We start from the raw sequence: 19301 nt of genomic DNA, 5'->3' as shown, positions 1-19301 counted from the left end.
ACGCCTCCCGCCCCGCCCCGCCTAAGGCAGATAGGCAGACAGACTGGCAGGCAAAGGAGCAGCCACTCCTCTGGCCTCTGACAGCACAGGAGCCCTGGGCAGGAGACAGCTCACTCCCTCTTCCCCAGGGGTTCCTGTCCCTGGGTCCGCAGTGTCCCTCCAACACACACCTCTCCACTAGCAGCCTGAACCCCAGCAGCTGTGGCCCACTCTGCCATCTGGGCCTGAGCTAAAAGCCAGCTCCCCAAATTACATTAAAAATAAAAAGGCTGCCCTAGCCAGTTTGGCTCAGTGGATAGAGTGTTGGCAGATGGACTGAAGGGTCCCAGGTTCAATTCCCGGTTTGTGGGCTCAGTCCCCAGTGGAGGGCGTGCAGGAGGCAGCCAATCAATGATTCTCTCTCATCACTGATGTTTCTATCTCTCTATCCTTCTCCCTTCCTCTCTGAAATCAACAAAAAAATATATATGTTTTTTTAAATAGGCTGCCAGAGTACCTTCTGGTGCCCACAGCAGCAGGGCTCCCTGCCAGGGCTGCCACTCCTCCTCACGTCAGCCGCAGAGAACAGCGGGGCGCAGTCCTCCTCCCGCTCCACCTTCCTCCCGTCCGTGTCCAACTCACAACCTGTCTTCCCTCACCCGGCTCAGTAAAGAGCTCCCGCTCTCATTTCTCAGCACAGCATCAGCACAGGAGTAAACGATGGGTAAGCAGGTAAACGCGACGGTTGGGGGTGGGGGTGCCTTGATTCGCACAGCATCAGCGACGGAGTGGTCAGAAGCTCCATCCCAGGCAGAGTCGGGGCCAGGCCCCAAGGACTCCAGAGGGAGGAAACTCCGTAAATGCATCCTGGGATGGGCAGGGTTCCGCTCTGGGCTACCCCAAAAAGGGAGACCCTGGCCATCCCCAGAGACTCACCGGCCAGCGGGCTCCATCTGGGACCGGGGCAAGCATGTCCACATCCAGCAGGTGCTCTGAGATCCGGCTGCAAAAACCGAAGTCCTGGAGACGGTGGGCAGGAAGGTCAATGCTGGCCCTCACCCCGCACCCACCAGGCCCCTCCCCAGCCTCCCAGGAGGACCCGCCACACGCCAGGCGCTGCACCAAATATTCTGGCATCTAATTACTGTAATCTTCAAAGCAACACATAAGCAGACGGAAAGAGGTGACCAAGCAAGTGTGCTAACAGGCTCGCTGTGGACTGCAGGTGTGTGCGCAGTCACTGTGAATCCTCTTAATCGCTCTGTATGGTTGAAATTTCTCATAGAAAAGTATGAAGAAAAAGAGCCCTGCTAGAGCAGTTCTCCTATTCGCATCTCCCAGCTGAGGAAGAGGCCTCACCGCATCTGTCACTTCCCCAAGGTCGCGCCCCTGACAGACAAGGGGCTGCGGGCAGATGTGCCCGGGACAAACTCCAAAGCCCAAGCTCTTGGCATGACACCTGCCGCAAAGCTTGTCACTTCCCGCTGTCTCTCCCTCCTGTGCCCACCGAAGCGCCCGGAGACCTGTGGCAGCTCGGAAACGGCGCGTGGGCTCCTCCCACTTGTCCCGCTCGCGTACAGGTGCCTCGAGTACAGGTGCCTCCGAACCACTGGCACTCCCAGCAGCTTCCTCACAGGCTTCTCGCTGGGGCAGGCAGCAAGCGCCACACAGGAGCCAGCCCCCTGCTGCCCCGGCTGCCAGGTAACCATGCTGCCGCCCCTCCACCCGAGATCCCACTGGGCAAGGTGAGGGGCTGCTACCTGGCAGCATGCTACCAGGGACAGCTGTCATCAGCCCTGACAAATGGCGGACGCCCAGCCACGTTCTGGTCCTGCAGCCCGTGCTGTCCTCCAGCCACCCGCTCAGAGAAGAGAGGACGGCTGGGCACCGCCTCCACACAGCGGCCCCTCGGAAGGGCAGAGCCCACCAAAGAGCCCTGAGAGGTGGCCCTTCTCCACGCGGCCTTTGCCCGCAGGGGCGCTCTGCCTTGCCTTCCTAGCTTATGAGTTCCTTTTTGGTGACATTTTCCTTTCAGGTTGAGTTCTACTCCACTTAATGCAGCTGCCATCTGCCTCCTTAGCCCCTCACATCACTGCTGCTCAGGCTGACCCTCTTCCCTGAGCCCATCCCCTTAGACCACCTTAGCCAGACACCAGATCCCTGAGCCCATCCCCTTAGCCAGACACCACAAACAGAGGGAGCCCGGCTTCCAGAGGCAATGCTTGGCCCAAATGCATCCGAAGCACGCCACTCCCCGCCGCAAATGCAGGCCTGGCGGGCGCGGGACACTGCAGGCTGCAGGAAGGGCTGGACAAGGAAACCATAGAGGCTGCATTCCAGGACTACGTCCTGACTTTAGATATGAAACCCCAGCACCCGCCTAGCCAGAGCCCGAGACGGTCCTCGCCATCGCTTAGTGATCACACACGCACGCACGCACATGCACACACATGTGCGCGCGCACATGCACGTGCACAAACATGCACATACACACGCGCGCGCGCACATACACACACACGCACGCACACAGTCTGTGGCCGCCTAGATCCAGGTGACGTTCCTGCGGAGCCCAGAGGCGCTGACCTCGCAGGACCTCAGGGCATTCACACGGCAGCCCTGGCAACAGCAGCGACCTTTCTTTAAGGTTTATGTGCTGATGGTTCCCTTGACCCAATTTCTTCTCATGACAAGCTATGAAGTAGGCGGTATTATCCTTAGTGATGGCCTAAGAAACTGGAGTCAGACAAGACAGAAGTTTGACTCACACTTCCCCAGGTATAAGCTGTGATGAAAGGCAGACACTTAAGCACCGTGACCCGCGAGCACACGCCTTCTCCCAGCCCCTGCTCCCTCCTCTGACTCACCAGGCCAAGGAGGGACTTGGAGTTGGAGGCATCGGAGTCTGAGCCCTGTAGCTCCTTCACGTGTTCACTGATCTCCAGCGCCTGCGGAGACAGACCCACAGCAGTCACCAGGACAGCGGGCTGGGGGTCAGGATCGCTGGGGAGACAGACCCACAGACAGTCACCAGGATAGCGGGCTGGGGGTCAGGATCGCTGGGGAGACAGACCCACAGACAGTCACCAGGACAGTGGGCTGGGGGTCAGGATCGCTGGGGAGACAGACCACAGTCACCAGGATAGAGCGCAGGGGGTCATGATCCCCGTGAAGATAGACCCACAGACAGTAACCAGGACAGTGGGCTGGGGGTCTTGATCACTACCCAGGGAGCTGTCAGGCCAGGACGCCAACATGGGGCTAAGCCCAAACCAGAGCCCGCCTTTTCTGGAAAACTGAGAGGCCTATGGACCCTCCCATTCTCTCTGGACATAAGATTCCAGCCCCCAGCCCCTGAGCTGGCGGCCCAGGTGAGTATGGACAAGAAGGGTCTGCATGCTAAGGAGAGCCAATAAGTGCAGTGGGCATAGCTAGGGAAGTTGATGCTATCCTGAAAACAAACACAGCATGAGAGTATCCTTCCCAGGAAGCAGTTAAGAGCTCCTTAAATGAATTCCCCCACCATCCACCTGGAGGAGCAGCAGGACTAAGGGCTGGAAAACCAAAAATGCCCATGGCCCTCCCCCGGTCTGACTTCTGTCCATCGGGTCATGGCCAGGTCTTGGATTGGTGCAGAAAGAGCCACAGAAATCAATGAGGAGTCGTCTTATGACCTAACTGCCCAGGGCTGAGCAGGAACCCCAACTGCCTTGCCCACACGAGGTTCTCCTCTCTGCAAGGAAGGCCAATCCCAAACTGAAGGCACGAAGCAGCGGGAGAGCCCGGACAATGTGGCTCAGCAGTTGAGCGTTGACCCAGGAACCAAGAGGTCGCTGGTTCGATTCCTGGTCAGGGCACACGCCGGGGTGCCCAGGTTGTGGGCTCGATCCCCAGTAGGGAGGCGTGCAGGAGGCAACCAATCAATGATTCTCTCTCATCACTGATGTTTCTATCTCTTTCTCCCTCTCCCTTCCTCTCTCTCTAAAAATCAATAAATATATATTTTTTTAAAAAGAAAAAGTAGCAGGGGAGGCAGTAATGGGAAGAGGAAGGAAGTAGACCAGAAGAACATGGCAATCCCAGGAGGCTCCCAATGGAAAGGCCAGTGTCTGCTCCGAATTTCCTCAGGAGGTTACCGCCCGCTGAGTGGGCCTGTTTACCACAACGAAGGCCTCTGGCTGATGCCCACCGCCCACCGCAGGCCTGCGGAGGGAGCTCCTGCCTCCGTGACAGGTCTGGGCGAGGGAGCAACCAAGGCTGCCCAGGACACCTGTGGGACAGACTCACGTCACTGGCGTCTGATCCATTCTCTCCCAGGACAGGGGCCTCCTCCTCCGGCTCCCTTGCGGCCTCCTCCTTCCTGGAAGCCTCCCTCGCTGCAGCCGGGTCCTGGGGTGCGTCTCTCTTACTGGACGTGGCGGGCTGGTCACCCCCAGGGCCCACCAGACTCGTGGCCGTCGTCACAGGGTCACTCTCATGACTCTTGTCTCTTCCGGGGAGCCGGGCACTCGCCCCTCCTCCCTGTCGCCCTCTGCTGCCTGCACTGGCCAGGCTGCTGTCTGCACCTCGGCCGGAGAGCCTGCCGTGAGTCGGGGGGCGGGCAGCACCCGAGTCAGGAGAGAGGGCCTTCTCCTCACGCTGGCTTGTTCCTGGAGACTCCTGGGGAGCGTGGGCCATGTCAGAAAGGAAGACAGCAGGAGTCAGTACACAGCATTTAGAGGCTTGTGGCAAGTCGGGTCTCCTCGCCGCCTCGGCCACTGCTCCAGTCCTGACACCAGTGGTTATCAAGCACCCCCAAAGCTTTGGGGAGCACAGACCCTTGGCTCCCAGACCCGCTGACTCCAAATGCCATGGTGATTCGGGGAGGCCCCACCAGACCCCGTCCGCAGAGGAGCAGGGACACCGCTGCCTGGAGGTCCGCGCCTCTCATTCCAGCCCCGAGAGACAAATCGTAAGATCGCAGACAGTCGGCATCTATTCACAATGACTGTGACGGAGAATCACGTGAGCAAAGCACCAGAGTCTAGGATTTCTATTTCTCATCTTCAAAAGGCAGCAGGGAGGACACCTTCCTCACAGCAGCAGGTGCAGCCACCGCCCAAGCCCCCTGCACAGGCCCTGGGACGGGTCCTCGTGGGAGCACCCACTCAGGCTCTGAGCACACGTGCCAGGATGGGCCAGGGTGCCATCCATTTACTGTGAAGGATAAAGGCGGGAGGGAAGCCTTCGAACACGGGTCTCAGACCTGCGACTGGAGGAACGGAAGGAGGACGCTTGAGGAGGAAGCCTCGGGCCACAGCAGTTCGAAGGAATGTGTGTGTGTGGCGGCGGGCACATCAGATAGAAATGTCCCTGTTCCAGGGCCTGCTGCACCCCATCCACTCCATCAGAAGCACGGCCTTGGCAGGAGCCACAGGGAAGCAAAGTCAGCAGCTGGGGACTGTCGACCTGCCCCGGGCCCTCCACCAGGGCCTCCTGAAAAACAACCTGGGCAGCGGACTCCACCACTGCTGCATCCTGCTGCTCACACACATCTCGCTTCACACCTGCTGCTCACACACATCTCGCTTCACACCCTGCTGCTCACACACATCTCGCTTCACACCCTGCTGCTCACACACACCTCGCTTCACACCTGCTGCTCACACACACCTCGCTTCACACCTTGCTGCTCAGACACCTCGCTTCACACCCTGCTGCTCACACACCTCGCTTCACACCCTGCTGCTCACACACCTCGCTTCACACCCTCCTGCTCACACACACCTCGCTTCAAAGACTAGGATACCTTTGGAACTGAGCTGGTCTAAATAAACACAGGGCCCCTTCCCTGCCCCAGAAATGCAGCCAATGACCTCTCCTGAGCTCAGGCAGGGACGCCTCCCCCCAGAAAACACCTGTGCCCACACCTGAGCTGCCAGTGCGCACAACATCCAAGACCTCCCTGCCCCAGTCACCCAATCAGGGGGCCCGACAACTAGAGTCCACAGGCCCAAGGAGCAGCCCCAGCACAGCATCCACTGACACTGCCTGTCAGGGGGCTGCTGTACCCACAGCCAAGGCGCCTGCCTGCAGGTCCAGCAGCCCACTGACCAGCCGCCCAGACATGCCAGGGCCCATTAGGAGAGGCAGGGAATTGGAGCATCTCAGAGCTCAGCCTCGGACACAGACCACCTAGGTGAAAACCCTAGCTCCACATTAGGCAAGTGAGTTTCCTTCTCTCTGCCCATTTCTCCTCTAAAATGCAGGGATACAGCCCTAGCCAGTTTGGCTCTGTGGATAGAGCATTCGCCCTCAGACTGAAGAGTCCCGGCTTCAATCCCGGTCAAGGGCACATAACTCAGTTGCAGGCTGATTCCGACCTCAGTCGGGCGCGTGTGGGAGGCAACCAGTCAATGTGTCTCTCTCACTTAAATGTTTCTCTCTCTCTCTCTCTCCCCCTCCCTTCCACTCTCTCTAAAAATCAATGGAAAAATATCCTTGGGTAAGGATTAACAACAACAAAAATACAGGGATTGAAGTAGGCCTGCCTCACAGCGTTATTGGGAAGATGAAATGAGCAACAGTCGTGGAGCTAAAGAACTTACAGCTGTGCCTAGCATACCATGACTGCTCCATAAATTTTAACTGCTGTGTTCTGACAAGATCCACACATTCATTCACTGAGACTCATGTGCCAAGTACCACCTTGGGGACCTAAATATGAACAAGGTGTGAATGGCCCTGAGGGAATTCAGATAAGTATGGAGAAAAGTGAAACGTCACAGGGGGCCTGGGTTAGGAGCCTTTACTGCCCGAAGCAAAGGGCACTGGACCTGGCGGGGATGCACCCAGGGAGAAAAGCATGGAGGCAGGACACCCGCCAGTGCTGCCCGTCCTCGCCACACCCCTAACGTGCCACATGGGAGGAATCGGCCTCAATCACGGAGCTGAGAGAAGGAGCAGGATAAGCTCCTCTTCTTCAAGACAAGCATCTTCAGGGCGAGACAGGCTCCTCATCGCAACATCCCCAAGAGTGGCCAGCTCGCAGCACAACCAGTTTGGGCGGCTCCAAGGACTCCAAGGAGGAGGCGGGGGTCCTTGGAATAGGTGAGGGTGTCTGGCAGCCACACTGCCTCACTCATCAGAAGCAGGCCGATCCCCCAGCCATGCTCACCTCAGGATTAAATAAAGGCGGCAGACCAAAGATGGCAGCATAGGTAAATGCCAGTACTGGCCTCCTCCCACAACAACATAAAAATTACAGCTAAAATACAGACCAACCATGATTCAGAACCACCTGAAATCTGGCTAAATGAAGTCCTACAACTAGAGAATTAAAGAAGAAGAAACATTGAGACTAGTAAGAGGGGCGGAGGCACGGAACGGGCCGGTCCGACATCCACATGTGGCATGTTTTTAATTGGGAGTAACATCATCTCTGCGGAAGCTGCCTGTGAGGAGCAATGGGTCCCAGCCCCACACCAGACCCCCAGCCCAGGGTTCCAGAGTTGGAAAGACAAGTCCCCATTAATTCAGGCTATAAAAACCAGCGGAGATTGTGGCTGAGTGACATGGAGGCTGCTGGAGTCCCAGGCAGCTCCTCTTAAAGGGCTGGCACACGAACTTACTCGGACTCAATCCCTCTGGGCTCCAGTGCTGGGGTAGCTGCTTGAAAGGAATCTGGGACACTTGGGGAAGAACTAGATTGTCTAGCATCAGGGCAAGAACTCTGGAGGCAGCTTTCTCCCAGAAGGAGGTGCTCACAGGGGTCATTGTTCTGGTGCTGGAACCTTCCCAGTCGCAGAGCTGACTGGCAGCCATATCTGAGTTTCCATCAGCTTGGCCCACACTGGGGATTCCTTGAGACCCTGCCCCACCCAAGCCGTTTGCAGAGGCTTTTCCATACAAATGGCCTGTCCTAGATTAGGTTTCAGACTTTCCTAAATCTCTCAAACAAGCTGCAGCTAATGAGAGCATGCCCCAAATCTATCAATAAGAGGCCCAAGATCCAACACTAGCACCAGCCTGACTTGCTTCACAGCGTGGCCTCTCCTGGGCACCTCCAAGCCCAATACAAGTAGCAGCCATCTGCAGATCTCTCTGTAGCTCCTGCCCAGTGGCCCCAGGCAGTGGCTGACTTTGCACCTCCCGGGAGGCCCCAGAGCCAGTGCACCTCGTGGACAGCTTCAGACCATACTAGATTACAATTCTACACATCACAAGTGACACACTCAAGGGGCAGACTCAGTGAGCACCAAAGCCCCAATGAAGCAAGTCCTGCTCCACAGGGTGTCTCCTGCACAGCAGCTCTTCCACTGTAGTCACAGCTGGTCCTCACAGCCAATTAGCCTGGAGGTCAGTTCCTCCCAGTGATGCCAACAGCAATCAAGGCTCAACTACAAGACTGCACACAGCCCACACAGGGCACCCAGAGTGCCCAGCTCAGGTGACTGGAGAGGCTGAGCCACTGGGCCCTACAGGACACCTACTATACGAGGACACCCTACCAATTCCAGGAGACATAGCAGCTCTACCTAATACATGGGAATAAACATAGGGAAGTAGCCAAAATGTGGAGACAAAGAAAAATGTCACAAATGAAAGAAATGAAAGCAAGAAAACTACTGGATACAGAGTTCAAAACCATGGTTTTATAAGGTTACTCAAGGATCTTCTTGAGAGCTTCAAGGGACTTAGTAAGACTTTCAAGAATCTTAGTGAGAATTTCAAAGATATGAAAAAGGACCAGTAAAAAATTAAGCATAATTAACTGAAATAAAGAATAATTTACAGGGATTCAACAGTAGAGTAGAGGATTCTGAGAATCGAATAAACAATTTGGAATATGAGGGAGCAAAAACACTCAATCAGAAGAGCAAAAAAAAAATAATCCAAAAATATGAAGATAATATAAGGAGCCTCTGGGACAACTTCAAGTGTACCAACATTCACATTATGGAGGTGCCAAAGGAGAAGAGAGAGAGCAAGATATTGAAAACCTATTTGAAGAAATAATGACATAGCTCTAGCTGGTTTGGCTCAGTGGATAGAGCGTTGGCCTGTGGACTGAAGGGTCCCGGGTTCAATTCTGGTCAAAGACACATGCCCAGGTTGTGGGCTCAATCCCCAGTAGGGAGCATGCAGGAGGCAGCCAATCAATGATTCTCTCTCATCATTGATGTTTCTATCTCTCTCCCCTTCTCCCTTCCTCTCTAAAATTAATAAAAATATATTTTTTAAAAAAGAAGAAAAAGAAAAAAGAAAGAATGACATAAAACTTCCCCTACCTGGTAAAAGAAATAGGCTTACAAGTCCAGGAAGCCCAGAGAGTCCCAAACAAGAGGAACCCAAAGAGGCCCACACCAAGACACATCATAATTAAAATACCAAGGGTTAAAGACAAAGAGAGAATCTTAAAAGCAGCAAGAGAAAAGCAGTTAGTTACCTACAAGGGAGTACCCTATGACTGTCAGCTGACGTCTCAACAGAAACTTTATGGCCAGAATAGAGTGGCAAGAAATATTCAAAGTGATGAATAGCAAGGACCTACAACCAAGATTACTCTACCCAGCAAAGCTATCATTTAGAATTGAAAATCAGATAGCTTCAGAGTCAAGAAAAAGCTAAAGGAGTTCATCACCACCAAACTAGTATTACATGAAATGTTGAAGCGTATTCTTTAAGAAGAGGAAGAAGAAAAGAGAGGGGGAAAAAGATAAAAAATATGAACAATAAAATGGCAATAAATACATATCTAGCAATTGAATCTAAAAATCAAACAAATAAGGAATCTAATGAACAAAATAAACTGATGAATAAAATATAATCAGAGGCATGGAAACACAGAACAGACTGACGAATCTGGGGGGGGGGATTAATCAAAGATCTTATATATGCATTACCCAGGGACACAGACAATAGGGTGGGGAAGGTCTAAGGTGGGGCAGGAACTAGTTGGAGGGGAGTAATGGGGGGGAAAGGAGAATATCTGTAATACTCTCAACAATAAACATTTTTTTAATAAAGGCAGCAGATCATAAAACGGGGACAAAGAGCACTCATGGCCTTCAGGACATGTTCACTTCTCCTCACTGGTCCAGCCCCTGCCTCCTCCACATGGGTCCTCTCCAGCCACACCCTGCACACATCCTCTCTTCCCGCCTTTGAATAAACATCATGCTTTTTTTCCTACTTTGCCTCGCACCTTCTTAATTCTCCCCCTCTCCACCCCCCGCCCCCACTAGTCCTCACAGCCTCACAGCATCACATCCTCCATCCCTGGGGCAGGTGTCCTGAGATGAGCCTTCCCCATCCTCTATATAGATAGGTACCTTGCACCTGCATGGGGAGGGGTGTGGAGAGTACCTCTATAACAACTACTGCATTATAATTGCTGGTTTCCTTGTCTGTTTCCGCCACCAGATCAGCCCCGTTATTCTCACTGCCTGGCACACAAGAGAAAATGCTTGACTGAGTTTTTAAAAATAAACTGTGAAAACTCCACAGCAATCTGCTGAACTGTGGCTAAGACAGCCTCAACCAGAACACGCCCTCTCCCAGCCCAGGTGAGGGGAGGAAGGCGGAGGCTGGGAGATCAGGAACTGCAGAAACAAGTAAGGAGGGGGGAGGCGGGTGTCCTGCGACGGGAGCACCCACTCTACAAAGGGAGACCGGCTCCTTACCTTACATGGCTGTGAGGGATTAGACTACACTTCTTATTCTGCTCATTAAATGAAAAGCAGCTGAATAGATGTCAGCCACTAATACTCAAGATGATGGAGAAACCAGTAGCCTATCCAACACCGGAGGACACCAGGTCCACATGAGAAACATGGCTGGACCACAAGGCTGCTGCCCAGCCAGGCCTTTCTGAAGCTTCCATTTTCAAAAGAAGATTTTCCCACAGTGGGGCTTATCCTCTTCTGTCTGCCTAAACGTTACCATATTAAAACGTGGCTAACATTAAAGTAAGTGAGCTGGCACACTCTGCGTCCATGGCGACCGCACGGGACCGCCAGAGGCGCAGTGCAGGGAAGGACAGCGGCGGGAGACACATTCCTCACAGACTACCCACAGATGGATGGGTGAGATGAGTGTGTACAAAGCCCGTCAGACAACACGCTCCTCTCCTTTCCCTGGGCCTGCTCCTCCTCACACCACAGCCCAAGGCCTGAGGCCCGACCCAGGCTCCCTCCGGTCCATGCGTCTCCTGGGCCGGTGTTCTAAGGGGCACACGGGGGTGGGGAGGGCAGGGATTGCACCCCCGGGCACAGCTTTGCTCTCAGCTCATCTGTGGTCAGACTCCTTTCTCTCGGGGCCCAGCCCCAGGGACTTGGGTATCTCAAGGCAAATTTCTGTGGCTTTTTCAAAACAGACCTTGCATCTGCATGGGGAGGGGCTGCGGGAGAGTACCTGTAAGAACCATTTCATGTTTAACACACACCCCAAAAGCCACGAGGGTCCCAGAGAATGAAGGCAGGTCTTGCCAGGCACACAGCCCAGGAGAGAGGGCCTGGAGGACGGGGTGCTGAGCACGGTGTCCACAGCTACATCCTGTTCCGGGGAGAGCCCCCGCAAAACCCCCCCGCCTCCATCAATCATCAGTGCAGTCTATTTTCCGCATCTCGTTCCCACCCTTCTCTGCACTTCTCCCTGGTGCTGTTAGCACCTTCCAGTCGCACTGACATCATCCATTATTCCAAAGCCCAGCTCCCTCCGCTCCTGGGATCAGCAGACGGCTTCTCACCAGCAACATGAGGCCAGCTCGCCACCCTCCCGCCCCCCTCTCCCTCACACCGTTTCCAGTGTCTGTTTCTCGAGCCTCTCCCTTCTGAGGCTGTCACAGCCTGGAAATGGGTTTAAGGTGAAGGCAGACGAGGAGGGGGAAGGAGAGAGTCATTCTTGCCACCCTACTGCCCTCTCCTGGAATCCAGAGCAAGTGACAGTCAACAACGAGCCAGGGCAGACCTGAAGGAGCCCTCCTCGAGAGCGGCCTGAGACGCCCGAGCGCCGTGCCCTTCCTGTGGGCCAGGCAGGGGGCAGGCCCTGACACACAGACGGGCGTAGGGTGGATTCTGCACTCTCAATCTGCTCCGTCTCGTGGAGACCATCCTTTCTCCCAAAGCCACCCCCTTCCGACTCACATCCTCCTCCCGGGCTCAGACCCTGAGCTGCTGATTCCACCGTCATTACAAGGTCTTGATGGTCAACAAGAGGAACAAAGTTGTCATTTGGGGAAGCAAACAGACTGAAGGCTTGGGATTTAATGCAAGCAGACCAGGCCCCATTTGGAAGGAAGAGTTTCAACACAGACACAGATCAGGTTGATGAAAAAAACAAGACACTCAGAAAAAATGTCACATTTGGAAGAAAGTGCCAAAGTCACAATCCAAACGCATCTGATTATGCAGAGCTAACAACATGGACCGTTCTAGAGCAGCGGTCGCCAACCGGTGGTCCGCAGACCACTGGTGGTCCATGAGGTCCGAAAGGTTGGCGACCACTGTTCTAGAGAAAGCCTAACTGTAAGAGTGCCTGCTATGGCTCAAGCAGGATCACCTGTAAAGACCCACCCGTGACTCAGGGCCTGTCAGCCAACACCGCAACTTCCACCGGCCCGAGGCATCAGCCCTGGCTCTGAGGGCGGCCGAGGACCAAGACGTAAGAGTCAGAAATAACAGGGCCGTGGTAAGGGAGGAGGACATAATATTAAGAGGTCGTAAGAAAACAAATTTAAATCTGCGGCACAAGCACTGTTGTTTAGCTGTCAGTTTTGTGGTCATTCTAACGAAATGCGATGACCTGTTTCATTTTAAAGCGTTTAAAAAATTTAGAAGAATTTGGCATGTTAGACTTGGGGAAGCGTAACTAAGCTTGCAATCAGTAACTAAATGTTTGGGGAAATCTGAGTGGCTGACCTCATGATTTACTAGTTGTGTGAATACTTTGGGAATATATTGAGAGAAATGCTAATTGTTAAAGATGAATGCACACCAAAATGCATAGAGTATCTTATTCCTTTTCAAGTACAAAAGTGCATTGGAATTTTGGGGTATTACAACAATATGGTAAGTTTGGGGTTTTGTTGGTTTGTTTTTATAAGGAACATCCTAGTGGCAGTGAAGGCCAGACCAGGGAGAGAGATGAGAGCAATAGGACTGTTGGGGGCGGGATTTCCAGAAACTATTCCCAACCATATTCTGCATTTCCCAGGCCTTGTGCTCAAGATGTTTGCCTGTCTAACGTATCCTCACATCCTCCCCGTTCCAACACTCACCCACTTCTGAAGACCCAGGCCAACTGTCCTCTCTTCCACCAAGTTCTCCCGACCTCTAGACCAGTAATTCCTTCCCTCAGGACTCCTGCAAGCCTGTGCCAAGTTCATGTACATGCTGCCCTGCTCAGAGCTTCCTACATCCTCATTTCCTCACCACTGACTGATCACTTACTGAACGCCAAGAACCTAATCCTTTCTCTCTCTCCACTGCAAACTCCTTGAGGCCAGCCCGCCCCAGACCTTAGTAACACCTGTATCTCCACAGGGCCTCGCACAGTGGCCTGTTACCCAGCCAGCATCCACCTGTGTGCGGAAGCTGGGTGAGGTCACACCTGTGCACAGTGGCCTGTTACCCAGCCAGCATCCACCAGTGTGCGGAAGCTGGGTGAGGTCACACCTGTGCACAGTGGCCTGTTACCCAGCCAGCATCCACCAGTGTGCGGAAGCTGGGTGAGGTCACACCTGTGCACAGTGGCCTGTAACACCAGTCAGCATCCACCTGTGTGCGGAAGCTGGGTGAGGTCACACCTGTGCACAGTGGCCTGTAACACCAGCCAGCATCCACCAGTGTGCGGAAGCTGGGTGAGGTCACACCTGTGCACAGTGGCCTGTAACACCAGCCAGCATCCACCAGTGTGCAGAAGCTGGGTGAGGTCACACCTGTGCACAGTGGCCTGTAACACCAGTCAGCATCCACCTGTGTGCGGAAGCTGGGTGAGGTCACACCTGTGCACAGTGGCCTGTAACACCAGCCAGCATGCCACCAGTGTGCGGAAGCTGGGTGAGGTCACACCTGTGCACAATGGCCTGTAACACCAGCCAGCATGCCACCAGTGTGCGGAAGCTGGGTGAGGTCACACCTGTGCACAGTGGCCTGTAACACCAGTCAGCATCCACCAGTGTGCGGAAGCTGGGTGAGGTCACACCTGTGCACAATGGCACATACAGACCAGCATCCCACCAGTGTGCAGAAGCTGGGTGAGGTCACACCTGTGCACAATGGCCTGTAACACCAGCCAGCATCCACCAGTGTGCGGAAGCTGGGTGAGGTCACACCTGTGCACAGTGGCCTGTAACACCAGCCAGCATCCACCAGTGTGCGGAAGCTGGGTGAGGTCACACCTGTGCACAGTGGCCTGTAACACCAGCCAGCATCCACCAGTGTGCGGAAGCTGGGTGAGGTCACACCTGTGCACAGTGGCCTGTAACACCAGCCAGCATCCACCAGTGTGCAGAAGCTGGGTGAGGTCACACCTGTGCACAGTGGCCTGTAACACCAGTCAGCATCCACCTGTGTGCGGAAGCTGGGTGAGGTCACACCTGTGCACAGTGGCCTGTAACACCAGCCAGCATGCCACCAGTGTGCGGAAGCTGGGTGAGGTCACACCTGTGCACAATGGCCTGTAACACCAGCCAGCATGCCACCAGTGTGCGGAAGCTGGGTGAGGTCACACCTGTGCACAGTGGCCTGTAACACCAGTCAGCATCCACCAGTGTGCGGAAGCTGGGTGAGGTCACACCTGTGCACAATGGCACATACAGACCAGCATCCCACCAGTGTGCAGAAGCTGGGTGAGTCACACCTGTTTGAAACCTCTGATGGCTGCCAACGCCTGCCATTCAATCCAAACTTCGGAGCTGGCACACGGTCCTCCGCAGTCCAGCCCAGCCCACCCACAGCGCTGTCTCAGTCCTCTCCCACATACGTCCTGTATCCTCTCTTCCTCAAACGCACCCCACACCCCTGCCCCTGCTGTGCAGTGCCCTGCACCTGGACTTCTCCCACCACTTACCCTGCTTGTCTAGCCCTGCCTATTGTTCTCGACTCACCTCAGAGGTCAGTTTCTCAGTAGCTCTCCTGGTCCATCCAAATGGATGAGACTGCCACGCTCCCTCCCGGGCCTCCGTTACTTCCTGGCGGTCTCACTGCATTCTACTCTGCACTCCGGCCCTTTAGGTCTCTCTTTTATGAGACTATAAGCTCTTGGAGGGCAGGAATCACATCTAATTTAGGCATTTTATGACCTACACACCTAGCAAAGTACCTTATTTTGTAGAAACGTGCAATAAATGGTGGTTATTTGGTAAATGAATAAATAGATGAATTCCTTTCCCCTCTTGTGCTTCCCCAAGCCTTAGAAATCCTATCTGGACAGGAGGGGGACAAATGGTTCTCTTTCCTAATACACATTCCACAGGGAGAAAGGCATGTCGCGCGGAGGGACACGCCAGGCTAAGCCACAGCTGCTGCGGGGGCCTTAGGACCTTACCTCATACTCGAAGTTGCCCCCCAGGACCCCAATGTCCAGGTGCAGGTTCTTAAGAAGCTCACTTGAGCTGCGGACACTCTGAAACAAAAATGATTATGAGTGGTTGGCTGGAGGAAACTGGACAGCTCAAGTGAGGGTCGGGGCTCTCTGTGGGTTACATGTTCTCAATCAGACCTAAGAGGTATACAGACCAGGCCAGAAGGGAAGCTGTGGGCCGCAACATCATTTGTACTTATTTTCAAAGTCATGCAGAGGTTAGTAAAAGGTGATGATCACCCAAGTGTTCGTCAACAGATGAATGGATACACAAAATGGAGTCTATTCCTACAAGGAGGATAATTCAGCCATAAAGAGGAACGAAGTTCTAACACATGCTTCAGTGTGGAGGAACCGTAGCAGCACTATGCCACACAAAAGAAGCCATCCATTAAAGGATAACGCTGTATGATTACACTTACAGGAAACGTACATAATAGGCAAAGTCAGGGACAGGAAGGAGATGAGAGGCTGCCAGGGGCCGGGAGAGGCAAGGATGGGGAGTTATCGCTCAGGGCACAGAGTGTCTGTTTGGGATTATGGACAAGGTCTGGAAATGGACAGTGGTGACAACTGCACAACACTGTAAAAGTAATTAAGGCCGTGCTCGCTTCGGCAGCACATATACTAAAATTGGAACGATACAGAGAAGATTAGCACGGCCCCTGCGCAAGGATGACACACAAATTCATGAAGCGTTCCATATTTTTCACTCATTTATGGATAATTAAGACCATTATACACTGATGAACAAAAATAGATACAGAGGCAGGGCAACATCGAACAGACTGTCAAACTACAGCGGGAAGGCTGGGGAGGGTTGGGGGTGGGTAAGCAATCAACCGAAGGACTTGTATGCATACATACAAGCATAACCAATGGACACAAGACACTGGGGGGCATGGGAGGCTAGGGGAGGGTCAAGGGGAGAAAAAAAAAGGAGACATATATAATACTCTTTGTAATACTTTAAGCAATAAAATAATTTTTAAAAAAGTAATTAAGGCCACCTAATTGTATACTTAAAATAGTTAAAATGGTAACTTTCATGTTACATATATTTTACCACAACAAAAACTTTTCCCAAAAAAAAAAAAAAAAGCACCGAGGGTCCTCGGGCTAGGAGGAGGATGCGTCATTACCTGGTTATCACTCTCCACCTCCTCCTCGCTGGTCTCCTCCCCTAAAGCCAAGAGGCCGAGAGCATTCTTGTCCTCATGGATGGAGCCCAAGAGACCTTGCATATGAGCAGAAGTCCTGAGACCCTGCAAAGGCTCCAAAATAGAGAAAGAAAGTCAAGGGGCTCACAAGGAAGACCTTCAGGTGACCTTCAGAATGCTCTCCCCGCTCTTTCGGTTTACACTTCCTCCATGGGAGCCGGCCACATCCACAAAGCTGACCTGGTACCTGCGGTGCACACTGACCCCTCCTTCCCGGCGGCCACTGCCCTGGCTGCAGGACTGCAGACACTAGGGCGTGGGGCCGTGCCAGGGAGAGCCCACTTTCAGCAGCACACAGGTGTGACGCACCTTCCCAACTGGACTATGAGCTTTGAGGACTCGGCCCCTGCCCTCTGTTTCTCATCTGTGGGCCACATAATTCCTAGCATGGTACAAGGAGGCCCACAGTCACTCAATACACTTAACATATGAAAAGCACTTACCAGCGTGAGTTCTCCAGGCTGACGAGGCTCCACAGAGCTCCCCAAGCTCACACTGTGAGAGGCACGAAGAGCAGAGAGCGGGGCATCCATGAGGCCTCGTAAGGGAGCCAGGCCCCCAAGGGGAACGTGGACTGGGGCTAGTGAGGAGCCCAGGGCCTGGTCAACAGAAAACGTCTTGTTATAAACCTAAGAAGCCAGGTGGCTCTGCGAGGTGCAGACAGATACAAAAATGGAACATCTACATCCTGCCACTCAAATTCAAACCATCTCCATCCAGGGGCTGCTCATGAAACACAGCCTCCAGAATCACCGCCCTACCAGCCTGAGAAACCACAGCTGGTGCCCCGACCGCATGCCCCTGCGGCTGCCTTGCAGCACACATGCCCCTGCCACTGGCAGAGGCTGCAGGGCTGTGTCCTTCCAGGAGCCACAGGAAGGTCAGGGAGGGGAGCAGAGCCGGGAGCTCATCTACCAGGATGAGAAGTCTCTACAGATCAAGTGTAAACTGACGAACGGGGAAAAGGCAGTGCCAGCACATTGCTTACACATATGAAGTCAACACAGAAGCGAGCAGGTGCTGTCTTCTGTCAGATGACTTTGGTGCTATCTGACTGTGTAACAGGGGCATGTCTGCCCTTAAATATTAACTCCGAACAATAAACGTGAGCAACAGAAGAGGGGCTCCCTTGCCCCGCTGCACTGAGGAAGGAGGAAAGTGGCTGATGGAGGCCTTCCAGAAGCCTGCTCCTCCCTGCTCTCCGACGGCTCCACGCCAGCAAGGGCGGGAGAGCCAGGCCAGCACCCGGGGCCTGAGACCTGGGCTACGCCCACACTCCTGGTCCTCAGTTTACCCCTCGGAAAGACAGAGATGTGTGTCCTATCACTGCAAGTCTGTGGAGAAGTTCAAATGAGGTCATGAATGCGAAGAGCATATGCAGGTGGTCCAGGGCGACCCCACGCTATGGAATCACTATTATTGTAGGGACTCACACCACACTAGTCTGGCCTTAGAAGCAGAGGCAAGGGTAGCATCTGGGAACAAATTTACAAAGAGCTCTCTAAAATCACTTCACAAACTTAAAATGTATGAAACAACCAAAAATCCATTTCTCTCCCACCCCACTGGGACTGAAGAGAGAAAGGGAACCGGAGAGGGTGAGAGTTAGAACACGCAGATGGTCCACTCCTCACCCACAGCCTGGGCCGAGCGGCCGATCCCAGGCGGGCTCTGCCTGCACAGCGCCCCCTCCTGCAGGGGAAGGGCATCGATGTCCACCTGACAGGTGACACAGGAGCCCCTCCCAGCGCTTTGCAGATTCCCAATCACCTGGCCCAGAGTGGGGTGTCCGTCAGGCAGGAAAAGAGGTGATGCTGGTAACACTGGCCAGCACTACCCAAGCACCAGGCACCGAGCTAGCGCCCTCCATGTCACATCTCCCTGACCTCTGGCCACTGCCTAAGGCCATCGTCCTCCCCACAGGAGCCAAAATAGACTGGTGAGGCCCAAAGTCACAGAGCCAGCAGGGGGGCAGAGATAGGCTGGAAGCCAGGGCTCTCCCTAAGCCAGCATTTTCCTTTGCCTCCTGGTTGGGGCAGAAGAGGGGCCCAGGCAAGCTTCTCGGAGGTGAAATGGGAGCGAACCAAACCCGTTCCCCCAACTCCCCCCTCCTAACCCGCCCATGTAGCAGCAAGCACAATACTTCCCACACTGCATTTATGGGAAATTACAGCCTCCTAAACGTGGCTAATGTGCTAATGTGCTGGGGGCTTGAGGGAGGGAGACAGGCATGCTGAGGGCTTTGCTCTCCGGGCCTTTACCAAACCCGTGGTTAGCGGGGAAATTATACATCCCTGGCCCTAGCCGGTCATCTTCTAGAGATGGCCATTAACTCTGGTGATGGCTGCACGTGGTGCTGTCCCTCAGAGCGGATGCACTCGCTGCCATTGCGCTAACTAGAACCTACAGGCTGACCTCAGCCCAGTGGGTATCTATGGCACACAGTGGTCACTAGGGCAGGCGGAGAGTAGTGCACGCCAGCCATTAGGAGCCTGAGGGACACCAGGGAAAGCCATAGCGGGCAAGAGAACAGCCAGGGAG

General features: G+C 54.1%; 1 protein-coding gene and 1 non-coding gene across 8 annotated transcripts in view; one reads left to right on the top strand and one right to left on the bottom strand.

The window, feature by feature from the left end:
• CEP164 (centrosomal protein 164) overlaps positions 1-19301 on the bottom strand; it is an 85920-nt gene that overhangs the window by 33752 nt on the left and 32867 nt on the right. For 6 of the 7 annotated variants that reach the window (XM_070426131.1, XM_070426129.1, XM_070426133.1 and 3 more), the window contains exons 5-10: positions 17204-17359; positions 16683-16814; positions 15505-15582; positions 4264-4635; positions 2844-2924; positions 916-999 (exon numbers count right to left, since the gene is read on the bottom strand). In XM_070426131.1, the coding sequence (XP_070282232.1) occupies positions 916-999; positions 2844-2924; positions 4264-4635; positions 15505-15582; positions 16683-16814; positions 17204-17359 (903 nt within the window). The remainder of the gene's footprint in view (positions 1-915; positions 1000-2843; positions 2925-4263; positions 4636-15504; positions 15583-16682; positions 16815-17203; positions 17360-19301) is intronic. The other variant, XM_070426127.1, reaches the window with a different exon arrangement.
• On the top strand, positions 16144-16250 carry LOC139019181 (U6 spliceosomal RNA). Its single transcript, XR_011473060.1, has one exon. It is a non-coding gene; the product is annotated as a U6 spliceosomal RNA (small nuclear RNA).

The sequence above is a fragment of the Myotis yumanensis genome, unplaced genomic scaffold (genome assembly GCF_028538775.1).
Source record: "Myotis yumanensis isolate MYYU_CA2020_CCGP unplaced genomic scaffold, mMyoYum1.0.hap1 SCAF_10, whole genome shotgun sequence".
Taxonomy (NCBI): Eukaryota; Metazoa; Chordata; class Mammalia; order Chiroptera; family Vespertilionidae; genus Myotis; species Myotis yumanensis.
This window is presented reverse-complemented; position numbering and strand designations above follow the sequence as displayed.